Source organism: Lissotriton vulgaris, chromosome 11 (assembly GCF_964263255.1).
Source record: "Lissotriton vulgaris chromosome 11, aLisVul1.2, whole genome shotgun sequence".
Classification (NCBI taxonomy): Eukaryota; Metazoa; Chordata; class Amphibia; order Caudata; family Salamandridae; genus Lissotriton; species Lissotriton vulgaris.
The window spans coordinates 514,187,927-514,201,093 of NC_141699.1; the positions used below are offsets into that span (position 1 = coordinate 514,187,927).

Consider the following 13,167-nt stretch of genomic DNA (forward strand, 5'->3'; position numbering starts at 1 on the left):
TTGTAGATCCCTACCTAAACATAAATTGGAGATTTTTAACTTATTAACCCCTTCGCTGCTCATGACGAGCTCAGCTCGTCATGAGGCACGGTTGAGCTGTGCTGATGATGAGCTGAGCTCGTCATGAACAATGGGAAAACATAAGAGTCAGCATATGAGGAGAATTGCTGCAGCAGCGATGGTGTTAATAGATGAGAAACCTGACGGCCCTTTTTCTTACGGAAACTTGGCTCCACGAGAGCTCGGGACCGGAAATTGCAGTGGCAGTGCCTGACCACTATGCTATAGTAAGAATGGACCGTACAAACAAAACAGGAGGTGGGATACCTATTCTTTTTAAAAAAGAATATAGGTGTGATATCACGCACCTGCCATGCCCCAATTGTGAAGCAGCTACATTCAAACTTGCACTCACTCCCAACTTTATGCTATCTGGCATACCTATCTATCGTCCACCTGGCCCGGCCACTACTTGGACGGCAACCCTTCCAGAACTTATTGGGCCGCTAGTTATGAAGGCAGCCAACTTCTCCCTTATTGGAGATATTAACCTGCACTTAGAAAATCCAAATTGTACATCAGCTGCTGAATTTATTGCTGACTTAGCCTCCCTTAACTTAAACCTACTCAATTCGGGACCCACTCATAGTGCAGGTCACCTACTCGATCCTGTTTTTACCTTTCTTAAGGAAATTACTGTCCTTCCGGCACTACCGATCAGTTGGTCGGATCATTATTTGATTAGATTTTCGCTTCAAGTAGCCACATTGATGTCTGGGGGCTTATCGGAGCAACCCAAATTAATTAGGAACTGGAAAAAGCTTGATATTGACACTTTGAATTTTTTTTTTTAATTCGCACACTCCCTGCTCTAAACAATCTGTCCATTCCCTATCCACAGCAGTACAGAAATGGCTTATGACAGCAATAAACACCTGCCTGCCGCAAACTAAATTAAAATGCAAAGGTCATAGACCCCCCACCCCATAGTTCACGGAACTATTGAAATTAGAAAAAGCGAAATGTAAAACCTCTGAACGTGCCTGGAGGAAAACCTATGCACCAGAAGCGAAAAAAATGTACAAAAGTAAATTAAATAAATATCATAATCTTTGCAATAAGGCACAAGCTGATTTCGTGAGCTTCACCATTGCGGAGGCGCTAAATCGGTCAAAAGCTCTTTTTATAATGGTGAAGGAATTGGTGGCTGATTGGCCACTTTCTTTGTTAGTAAAGTGGACAAAATGTATCAAGTAATAGCAATGGCTCAGAACAGCTGCCTTTCAGCAGCCTCTTCCTCACGAGACCCCTCTACCCATTTCCCTTCCAAGCACATATACATATCTGCCTCTCAACATCTCAGCAGCTTTTTGGAGAGCTGGCCCAGGCTCAATACTAGCACTTTAATTAAACTACTTAATACAATCAAATCTTGCTCTCCAAATGACCCCCTACCTTGATGAGTACTTAAAAACTGCATACAGGATCATTGGACATCATTACAGACCTTCTCAATCAGTCTCTTCAAGAGGAGATTGTACCTAAGGAGTGGAAGCATGCTATGATTCATCCCCTATTAAAAAAAGGCTGGAGCTGACCCAAATCTTCCTTCAGATTTCCGGCCCATTTCTTTACTACCTGTGTTTTCAAAGATTTTGGAAAAGCATGTACATCACACTTTAACTGATTTTGTCACTGCCCAAGACTTACTGCCTCCCTGTCAATCAAGTTTTAGAGCTGGTTTTTCAACAGAAACCACCCTACTGGGAGTCATTGAGAATATTCCCCGTCTGTTGGATAGTGGCGAAACTGTGGCTCTAGTACTTTTAGATTTGAGTGCCGCATTCGATACGGTATCACATACCGTAATAATGCGCACATTTCATTTCTTAGGTATTCGGGGCCCGCAGTAAATTGGCTTAAATCCTTCTTGAGTGAGCAAACATTTCAAGTTTTTTCTCGCTCGGCCTGTTCAGATACCCAGGTCTTTGAACATGGTGTACCACAGGGCTCTATACTTAGTCTGTTATTATTTAATTTGTATATGAGCCCATTAGCGAAGGTGGTCAAAGAAGCAGGCCTACAAATGTATTCTTATGCTGATGATTCCCAGCTGTTTTTTTCGCTCTCCTCAGAAAATACTGACACCCCCTCCTTACTTAAAAGTGGTCTCACAAAAATTGCCGGTTGGATGCAGGACAATTTCCTCAAATTAAACGGGGAGAAAACTGAAGTGATGGTTCTTGGCAAAAACAAAAATTTGTGGGGCCCGCAGCATTGGCCGCAGGAAATGGGCCTGCTCCCTGTGCCGGTGCTACAGGCACGCAATCTTCGCATCATTATTGATACTCTCTCAACAGGCACCAGCAAGCTGTTAAAACCTCGGCTACATGTTTTGCCATTTTAAAATGGCTAAAAAAGATCTTCTGAATGTTGCCTGAACCGACAAAGAAAACTGTAATCAATGCCTTGATTACTTCAAGGCTTGATTATGGCAATGTGCTATACCTGGGGGCAAAGAAAGCTACAATTCGGAGACTGCAGACAGTTCAAAACTCAGCAGCCAGACTGCTATGTAAAATCCTGAGCACCACTTCTACTACTAAATATATTCGAGACCTTCACTGGCTAAGGATCAAAAATCTAATCAAGTTTAAAACTCTCTGCTTTATGCTCGAAATCTGTGCGGAAAAAGCCCCCAAATACCTCCAAACACTTGTGCGCCCTTACTGCCTTTCCCGTGCACTTCGCTCTTCCACGGCGAAGAGCTTTGTCATCCCTAAAATCAAACTGTCTCGCATGGGCGGCAAATCCTTTTTCTTCTTAGGGCCTAAGCTTTGGAACTCCATGCCACTTTCATCACGTAATGAGACCAATTACATGAGCTTTAGAAAAGCCTTAAAGACCTGGCTTTTTAACATCTAAACATTTCTTTCTGACTGGAGCATCATAGGAACATCTCATGAATGCGCCGGGGAACCCTTTGTGGGTAGCTGTTGCGCACTATAAATGCAAAGAATAATATTAATAATTATTGTGATATTACTATGTAAGACTGATGATTTTTTATTGATTTTTTTTATTAAGTTCTGTATTCATTATGGTTTTTCATATGTATTTCTATGTAAGCTTCAGAGAAGTAATAAATGAATGAATGAATGTATAAGATATTTTTTAATCTGCTATCTAAAAAATCACTGTTACTTTTTATTATAGTTTGACAGTTATGGCGCAAGTGTAGCTGCTGTAAATGAAAATATGCTGAAAATGATCAGCCTACTCAACACTGTAAGTTATTGTTTTTTTTTAACTTTTACCTAACACTTGTTGATGAGAGCTAGAGCTGGTGTAACCCCAGTGTAAATATAGTCTTTCTGACATACATTTCACCATGGACAGAGAAAACACTTGCCTACTCAGACCTTCTTGGCAAAGGTGAGCTAAAATGTGACTCAGTATATGGACTTCTATATTTTACAGTTTTAAGCATTACTGCTGTTCACAACAGTCTACTTGTTACCTACAGTGACCATTTGCAATAGTTCTTCAGCAGACAAGTTACTCACCTTTGGTTAAAAAAATAAAATAATAGGTGGACCCTTCATCTTCTTGTAGTTTCATCATAGTTTAAAATATCCTCAGGGATTGGGATAGATCTGGCAGACTTTCTATATCCTACAAATGGGCACGGGCGGTGTGGCCAAGACAGCCAGGATAGCGGACGCACTTCTCTAGTGCTCCGGTCGGCTGCCCGCAACACGGATGACTAACACAGCGAATACTGCCGTAAAACACCTCAAGTTCCGGTTAGAGACTCCCACGAACACCTCCGGTGCCCCGGAAAGTGACCACGCTCCTGCCACAAGCCCGGAATGACGAGCGACAACCGCCGGGACCCACCTATAATGGCGGCGCCCAGCACTTGAAGCCGGAGGACCCGAGCTACTGGTGCCTGCCTCCTGGTGATTCTGGCCAACGGTCCTATTACGCCCCGTGAGATACCCCGAGAGCCCTGTGAGCACTGCCGCCCCGACTGCGGGAACTGCGCGGCCGTGAGGGGCGAGATCCCAACGGTGGCAAGCCTTTCCTGCTCCTGACCCGCCTGGGCAGGCTAACGGGCTTGAGGAGCTCGCAGTGCCGGCGGCGAAGTGAGGGCTGGTCCCCATGAGTGGAGCCCCTGAATGTGCCCCTGTGTGCGTCCCTGAACACGCCCTTGCTGCCCCGAAGTCGCGGCGTTACCGATGGGTACTCGAGATGACGCGTGATAACAGGCACACAGGACCTCCTAAATGGCGCCATCCAGCTTGCCATGTCGGGGGGCCAGACGACGAGGCCTCTGACGCCAGAGGCAATGAGGAGATGATCCCGGTGATCACAGGAGACACCCTGAGCGGTTCACCCCCGGGAGCACCGCAGCCACCCACAGGTACACTGGCGCGGGGGCTCACACACGCTTTCAGAACTGGCGGTCCCTGATTGCCCGCGGCCCACCTGAGCAGCCCCGCACACCACCATCAGCACTGACGTCCCCGGCAGCCCCGATTGGAGATCGATGGGAGACAGAGAACCATCGGGTCGCCCCCCTGGAGGATTGCGGAGTCGCAGAATGTGCGTCACTGTGGGGGAGCGCATTAGACGGCGGCGAGCCCTCCCTCCCGGCCCCAGACCCACCCGGACACTCCGGAGAACATCAGGCATCACACACAGCGGCAACACTGACCCAGTGCTGGGCCCCTGAGAATCCCCCCACGACCCCCAGCGTTGGCGCTCCACTGACACAGGCCCACGAAGGAGCACTGCGCTCATCCGAATTGAGCAAACACAGGTCGCGACGTCTCTGGAAGACCCCACCGAGCCAAAAGGCCACCCGCGTCACCAATGGGGAGACCTCAGCGAACAGTGACCACGACGACAGCCCCGGCCCAGAGGCGCTCACCCTCCCCAGGCCCCTCGGGTAAGCCGAACACCGGAGGGCCAACGCAGGAGGTAGATATGTCAACCAAGCTGGCCAAAGTGTTAGCCGCCATTGAACACCCCCGGATGTCCATGGAGACCAAATTCGGAGAACTCGCTTCAGACATCACCCTCCTACGAGATGACCACAGGAAACTGCAAGATAGGGTGGGCCAAGGGGGACAAACGCTGCAGGAACTGAAACCACAGGTCCAATTAAACCAGAAAGCCATTAAAGAACTGCAGGACAAAGTCTACTTCCTAGAACAGAAGGCCGACGATTTGGAAGGCCGCTCCCGCCGGAGTAACATACGCCTGCTCAACTTACCGGAGTGAAAGGGACATATCCCATCCAATACATCGAAACATGGATAAAAACGTTCACCCGAATCCAAGACCTCACACCATTCTTCTCAGTGGAGAGAGCGCATAGGGTTCCGGCCCGAAGACCGCCTGCGGGCTCCCCACCCAGACCGTTTCTGCTAAAGCTGCTACACTACCAAGATAGAGACACAATCCTGCGGGCGGCCAGACAAGCAAAAACACTCAGGGTGGAAGACAAACACGTGATGGTGTTCCCGGACTCATTTATGGAGTCTCAACACACTTCTTTACGGATCCAGCTGAGGCGAGACAATGGCTGGACGGCCACAGCCAGGACCTGCCGGAGCGAGGGGCTACGCCATCGCGCTCCTCATCCAACAGACGGAGGCTGCGATCCAAGAAGGTCACCCTCAAGCAGATGAACCGCCCATTGACTCCCAACGCCAAACATTCCCCAGATCTGGAACAGATCATAGCAGATCAACGAAAGGCCTGCAGGCGGCGACTGAGGTCCGGCAGACAGAAGTCGATCTGGAAGTGGACCGTGGCCCCCACATCTTCACATCTGACGACGAGGATCAGAGCGACATCCGCACCTCCAGAGAGGGATCAGCCTCCCCGCCACTGGTAACTCCGCAGACGGCGGACACGCTCATCTGAATGGAGACGAACACAGAAGGCGGTAAGAACAGGGCACTCCCACAGGTTGGCCAACGGAGGACATCGCGGTTCTCCAACGAAGGTAATGGCAGTTGCGAGCACACTCACAGAGACATAACGCTGCGGGCAGCCCGACCCCGGGCCCACGACAGCAACGCAGCCCCACCTTCCATACCAAACGAACTAGAGACAGGACGAGATGTACGGTTTGGACTTATTGTGCCAAGCAATAGGCCCCTTTAGTTGGGACTGTTCCCTCGAACATTGTTCTTACTTTACCCCCTCTCCCATGCATCCCTAATACCTCAGCGGGAGTGGACAGCAGGTCTCCGAATAAAAATGTGTGGAGGGTTTGTGCGGGCGGGAGTGGCTCTGGTCATAGACCGCGAGATGGGGAAGTACCGACATACACGACTAGCTACCGCACATGACGAAAATCCCTAATACAGACATCACATTCATCACGCTAAATGTCAGAGGTCTGCACACGACGAGTAAGCGATACGCAGTCTATGCTTATCTAAAAAGACAGCAGGCACATATATCCCTCTTGCAAGAGACCCACTTGACGACGACGGAGGTTGGACGACTACAGAAAAAATGGAGGGGCATAGTATGTGCTACAGGGTATTCTGCATTTGCTAGGGGGACATTGATATGGGTTAGGCCAGGCGTCCCGTTCAGAGAGCAGACCAGGGTGGTGGATAAGGAGGGACGCTACGTGTTACTGGAGGGGCTGTTGGATGGACAGTCAGTTCTGATAGGCAGCATCGACGCCCCTAATGTAGAACAGAACGTATTTTGGAATCGCCTCACGAAAACATTGGCACACCACACCCATGCCCCCTGGATATTAGGAGGGGATTACAACTGTGTCCTGGGTACAACCCTCGATCGCTCCCGCACCCCGCCGACACCCTCACCGCTTTACAAACAAACGGACCTTTTTAATACATGGGTACAACACTGGGCATTGATTGACACATGGAGGGCGCTACACCCCATCACGAAACTGTATTAATTCCATTCCATTCCGCACGACCTCCGAGTACGTCTGGATAGATTCCTTTGCTCGGCAGCTCTGCACACTAAAGCACAACACACAGGCTATCTTGGAAGGGTGCTTTCAGACCACGATGCCCACGTACTGACACTCCGATGGAAACCACCCCACCCCCCAGTGACACCATGGAAACTCCCTCGGGAATGTCTCACGGACCAGGCATTCACACACGATCACGGGACACACCTGCAGGAACATTTCACTCTAAACGCAGGGACGGCATCCTCTAGGCTCATAGAATGGGACACACAAAAGTGACGGCAAGCGGCCACTGCGTACAACAGGTGGTGGGTGTGCGTAGGATCCTAGAGCGCACGCTACAAGACGCAGAATGCGCGTTAGCAACCCTACTAAAAGCGGATGACCGTGGCGAGGCGGCCCAGGAGCGCGTGGTCGAGGCCAAAACAAAGTACGCGGAAACATTGAGGGATTTACGCAAATATAACTTCAGGACCTATGCAGCCAGGGTACACCGGGAGGGCAACAGGGGGGGGAACACTTCTAGCATGGTTAGCTCAACAGGACCCCGATCTAAAACCCATCACAGAAACCAATGATCAGTCCGGTCGGCTCAAAGCCTCTAAACTCGCAATCATGCAAGTATTCTACACATATTACTTCCACATATACCAAGCCCTGAGGAAGGGAGATCCCCACGCGATAGACATATTCTTCCTCACTCTGCCAATCCCCCAAGTCTCGCCAGACGTTCAGAAGGACCTTGACCAAAAAATAAGACCTGCCGAGATTAAGATAGCGATAGGAACACTAGCCAGAAACAAGGCCCCGGGAATGGACGGCTTCCCCCTCGAATACTATCGTACATTCTCGACAGACCTAACCCCACGATTGGTCATTATGTTTGAGGACTCGCTCAAGACGGGGGTCTTGCCCAGATCCCTCAGGGAATCGGTAATAGTCACATTTCTGAAACCACACAGGGACCCCAAGCTCCCGTCGTCCTACAGACCGATCACGCTACTCAACGTGGACTGCAAAATCTTAGGTAAAATGCTAGTAGAAAGATATGCCCAGGTCCTACCCCAACTGGTCCATCCCGACCAGAGTGGGTTTTTGCCAAACCGCAACACGTCTCACAATCTCCGCAGACTATTTCATATCCAGGACACGACATGAGATCGGTTCCCTAACGCAGCCTGCCTCATATTAGACCTCGAAAAGGCATTCAACACTCTCCTATGGCCATACCTGTTCGAGGTCCTCAGGAAGAACAATTTTGGCCCGTGCCTGACAGCATACACCAGGCTCCTATATACGCACCTCACATCCAGAGTCCGGATGGGAGAGTTACATTTCCTCGGAGATCGCGGTAGAGAGAGGGACCAGACAGGGGTGCCCGCTGTCACCCCTCCTGGTCGCCCTAGCGGTTGAACCCCTAGCAATTCGCCTGCGACAGGAGGGCGCGGACTGGGGAATTCCCCTGGCGCACACATGGCACTGCGTGTCCCTATACGCAGACGACCTCTTAATCTACGTTAGGGATGCTACGAGCGACCTGACCCGCATCTGGACAACGTTGGAGGAATGCACGGACATTTCGGGCCTTAGGGTCAACTGGGGTAAGTCCTCACTGTACCCGCTGAGCTCCCGTATGGCCCCATTTGAAGCCCAAATAGGCACCCGCTCACTTGCATGGAATACAGAGGCTCCCCGCTATTTGGGAGTGCGATTGTACCACACCCCAGAAGACCTATACGAGGGAAATCATCGTAAAGTCCTAGCCGGACTACAGTCAGCAGTGAATTTTCGGAAAACGCTACTGCTGGCACCTATAGGCTGAGTGGCCCTGGCAAAAATTGTCATGGTCCCCAGACTACTATATCATTTGATGAATCTTCCTGTGGTTCCACCACGATCGTTCTTTAAAGAACTGAACAGCCTCCTAACGGAGTTGGTGGGGGGCGGAGGACGGCAGCGAGTAGCGTTGTCTACACTTTATCTGCCCACCACGGAGGGGGGACTGGGAGCACCAGCCTTCGAGGCGAACTTCCTGGCGGCCCAGCTCCAATGGCTATCCTACTGGACGGCGGGGCGTCAGATAGGAGAGACCATCACTACTGACGGCCCTATGTCACAACCAGCGATCCATCGAATACTGCTGCCGGGCACTAAACCTATACAGACCCGCCCCCTACAACTGTCCATCGCCCGCACCTGCATGGTGCGCATCCACCGCATGTCCAAAACACAACCGCCATACTCGCCCCTGCTACCACTGGCGGGCTTCCCACGAGGAGACACATATTACACACAGGGAACACTTTGAATCTGGACAGAATTGTCAGTTGCGGAGGTAGAATCATTGTTTGAAGAAGGACAGCTGAAAAAATTCGATCAGATGATGGACCAATATGATCTCCCCCCTGGGCAATTCTTACTCCACAGGCAATTAATAGATAGCAGTCATAGGCACTGGAATCCAGACACGGGAACCCACGCCACACCCAGTGATACACACGATCTTACACATGGGAGTGGGGCGACACCTGGTAACTTGGCTCTATAAGGCGATACGTACGCTACTCCTCCCATCCCTTTAACCCTTACGCCAGAAGTGGGAGACGGACATCGGCAGAGTGGTCCACGACAAAGAAAGGAGCACACCCCGGGAATACCTCAAAAAAGTATCCAGAAACCTCAGATTCCGTAACATACAATTCAACGTCCTCCATAGAGCCTACCTCACGCCACACCGACTACAGCGCTTCTTTCCAGATACTCCCTTTGAGTGCCCCCGATGTCAAACCCCGGGAGCGGATTTCAGGCATATGTTCTGGGATTGTCCCACACTCCAAGGATTCTGAAGCACAGTCCATCGAACCCTTGAAGAGGTTACTACCATCACGACCATGTCCACATGGGAAGCATGCGCGCTCTGGATTTTCCGCAAGCGGAAAACCGATAAAGTACAATATCGTTTCCTCTCACTAGCCATTCTCTTGGCAAAACGGGGAATAGCTATGCATTGGAGGTCCCCCACGGGACCAACGGAAGCAGCGTGGATAGGCGCGGTACACAAGTGGGTCAAGGCAGAGGAGGAGATACTCCGGGAGGAAGAAGTGAGGGGTCACTGCAAACACCACATATCCTTAGACTGGGCCTAGTTAATGTACAAATTTACACAGGCAACACGCCCCCCAGAGTCACCTACGGCCTCGCAGACTCAGACACAAATAGCCACACCAGCCTCCGCACCTCAATGACACAGCCACAGGCACTAACCGAACATCGCCAGAAGCCGCACCCCACAGCCCTTGCGACTTGACGCGCGCCACTAACTCCCCGCATGCTATTATCCCATATACCCCAGGAGCGCCGACACTATACCCCGGCGCAGCGACTCGCCCCCCGCTCCCCCCCTAGACTCCCCCCTTCACCCCACCAAGTTCCCCCCTAAGTTTTTGAAAGAGTTAGAAAATTTAGTTTGGAGAGGTATCCCCCCCCTACCACTGGTTCATTGGGAAGAACTATAGATGACGACGGCACGACAACACATGCAGCTATGGATTGCACCGACTGTCGGTGCTCCCTGCGACGACTAAATAACAGTTGCTACACCACGAGGTCACTACCTTGCCGAGAATAGCAGACCACTCACCACGGACAGTCTTCGCTCTTCTCAGGGGTGAACAACCGACCCTGTAGGGGATCATGAGGTAAACGTTACTGGCAATGTGTGTTATCCTGAGCACTCTGTGAGTTCTTTCAACAAAGGTTGCTTTAAATTTCACGGTGGGAGCCCTCGTCGTCGCACGTAGCCTGAACGTGCCTTAGAAACTGAAATGAATTTTGAGGTTAGGACCACTAGCCTCTGGACTGGGCTCTCCAATTATCACGAAAACACTGTTTTCTCATTGAGTTGTTAACATTTATTTGCAGTTCAACTTTTCAAAATCTGTTTGTAGACTTAATGTTCACTGTTTACATTTCTTGTCAACATAATCACGTCTTATGTTGTATTAACCATAGTTAAATTGATCCAAAACTTTCAAATTTTCCAAATACCCAATGCATTTCGGGTCAAACAACAGCCATGACCCTTCGTCAGGGGTCTAGATAAAGGAAATCAAACAGGACCAAATTAGTCACCCGACAACCTTATCAACAATATTATCACATCACTGTATATATCAAAATGAAGAAAAACGGAAAAGGTGCAACAAGAACCCAAAAGAGCCCAAGTCGAACAATTCATGCCTGGCTAAACAAGACGAAAACGAGCAGAAGAAAGCTCCACCTTTAGTGCTTCTGGGCGAATCTGCGCATTAGTTGCTGGCTTAAGTTTAAACGCGCTGGCATAACTGTACACTAACAAAATGCACACCATTAGATAAACTTACGAGTTTAAACGCGCGTTCGCGCTTCAATGGATGTCAACCGGTTAGGCACTTCTCAACTAACTGCGTGGTAATAGGTTGTAATGCATGTCACGTGATCGCGGTTGCAACCAATAGCGTTGCAGAACGGCGGTCACGTGAACTGAGTATGCCGACTTCAAAACAACAAGCGCTTAGTAGACGCGAAGCGTGAAACATTGCAATTGCATGAAAAACTTAATTGAAAAAGCGGAACACACATATATACAGTGAAAAAATGAAAAAATGAAAAAAATTAGAATGATTAGACATAACTACATTCGAACATTATCTCATGGCAACTTGACATGTTATGAGGGGAAACCAGGGTCTGGGCACAAGACGATGAATCATAGAACCCACGCGTGCTCTATGCGATCATTCAACCCAATTGGCTGGGCGGAGTTCAATTTTTTAATCCAATGAAACTCTGCTTTGAGTCTTTGCTTCACAGGATCCATGTCAGGGCGCTGATGGATGACCTCTAGAACCATGAATTTTAACTGAGATATCTGGTGGTTAGATTCTTTCCAATGGCACGCTATTGCTGACTTCAGGTTACTGAGTCTTATGTTGCTTTTATGTTCCGTGATACGGATTTTCACTTTGCGCTCGGTTTGACCAATATATACCTTGCCACATGGGCATTTTATTAGGTATATGCAATTCATGGTGTCACAATTGCCAGAATACTCCAATTCAATAGGAAAGCCTTTGGTTGGATGCATCAAGGTGTTTCCACAAATGACGTTGTTGCAATGAATGCAATTAAAACGTTACTGGATCACACAGTAAGGTGTGGTCGAAGGACACAGGACCATCGAATGGGGTAGACTACTGAGCGCTTTCTCTAGAACAATGTACCTATGGTCATGCATTACTGTACCGTATAATCACTGCCATGTTGGTTGTAAAATGCAAACAAAAACCCAATAAACAAATTTAAACAAAGAAAAATCCTACAAATGGGCACCAGGTTCCCTACAGCAACTTAGTCCACAGGGTCCAGCCTGTGTGACGGACAGAAGTGAAATTTTAGTGTCAATAAAGAACCCAACCCCCCCCCCCCCCCCTCCCTCCACCATGCACATGCCATCTGAACAACAGGATACTTGTTACCTACAGTGACCATTTGCAATAATTCTTCAGCAGACAAGCTACTCACCTTTGGTTACAAAAAATAGGTGGACCCTTCATCTTCTTGTAGTTTCATCATCGTTTAAAATATCCTCAGGGGTCAGGGTAGATTTAGCAGATTTTCTATATCCTACAATTGGGCACCAGGTTCCCTACAGCAACTTAGTCCATGGGGCCCAGCCTGTGTGACGGACAGAACTGATATTTTAGTGTCAATAAAGAACTCAAACCCCTCCCCCCATGCACATGCCATCTGAACAAGTGAAACTTGACTAAACAGCAAAAAAGGACTAGAAATCTACTTCTTCTTTGAAGATAAACCTACTTCAAATGCACATTCCCATCTACCACCAAATACTACCTTCAGGGGACTTAGGGCCAGATGTAGGTGGCCATTTACCGGCTGGTAACGGCCGATTTCGGCCGTTACCGACCGGTAAATGGGTTTTTGGGATGTATGGGGGCCAACTTTACCGATTCAGTAAATTTACCGAATCGGTAAAATACCAAATCGGTATTTTTACCGATTCGGTAACTTCTAGATGTAGGTGGGACTCTTCTGAGTCAAAAAGGCCTTTCAGATTCGGTATTTTACCACCCAATCCAATTGGGTGGTAAAATACCGAATCCAGGTGTGCATGCACATGTGTGCAT

General features: G+C 49.1%; 1 protein-coding gene across 1 annotated transcript in view; it reads left to right on the forward strand.

Moving 5' to 3' along the window:
• The window catches only part of LOC147683095 (disintegrin and metalloproteinase domain-containing protein 9-like), a 2,555,772-nt gene that overhangs the window by 763,750 nt on the left and 1,778,855 nt on the right, over positions 1-13,167 (forward strand). Inside the window, exon 6 of the mRNA XM_086942496.1 lies at positions 3,217-3,288. Coding sequence (XP_086798622.1) covers positions 3,217-3,288 — 72 coding nt within the window. The remainder of the gene's footprint in view (positions 1-3,216; positions 3,289-13,167) is intronic.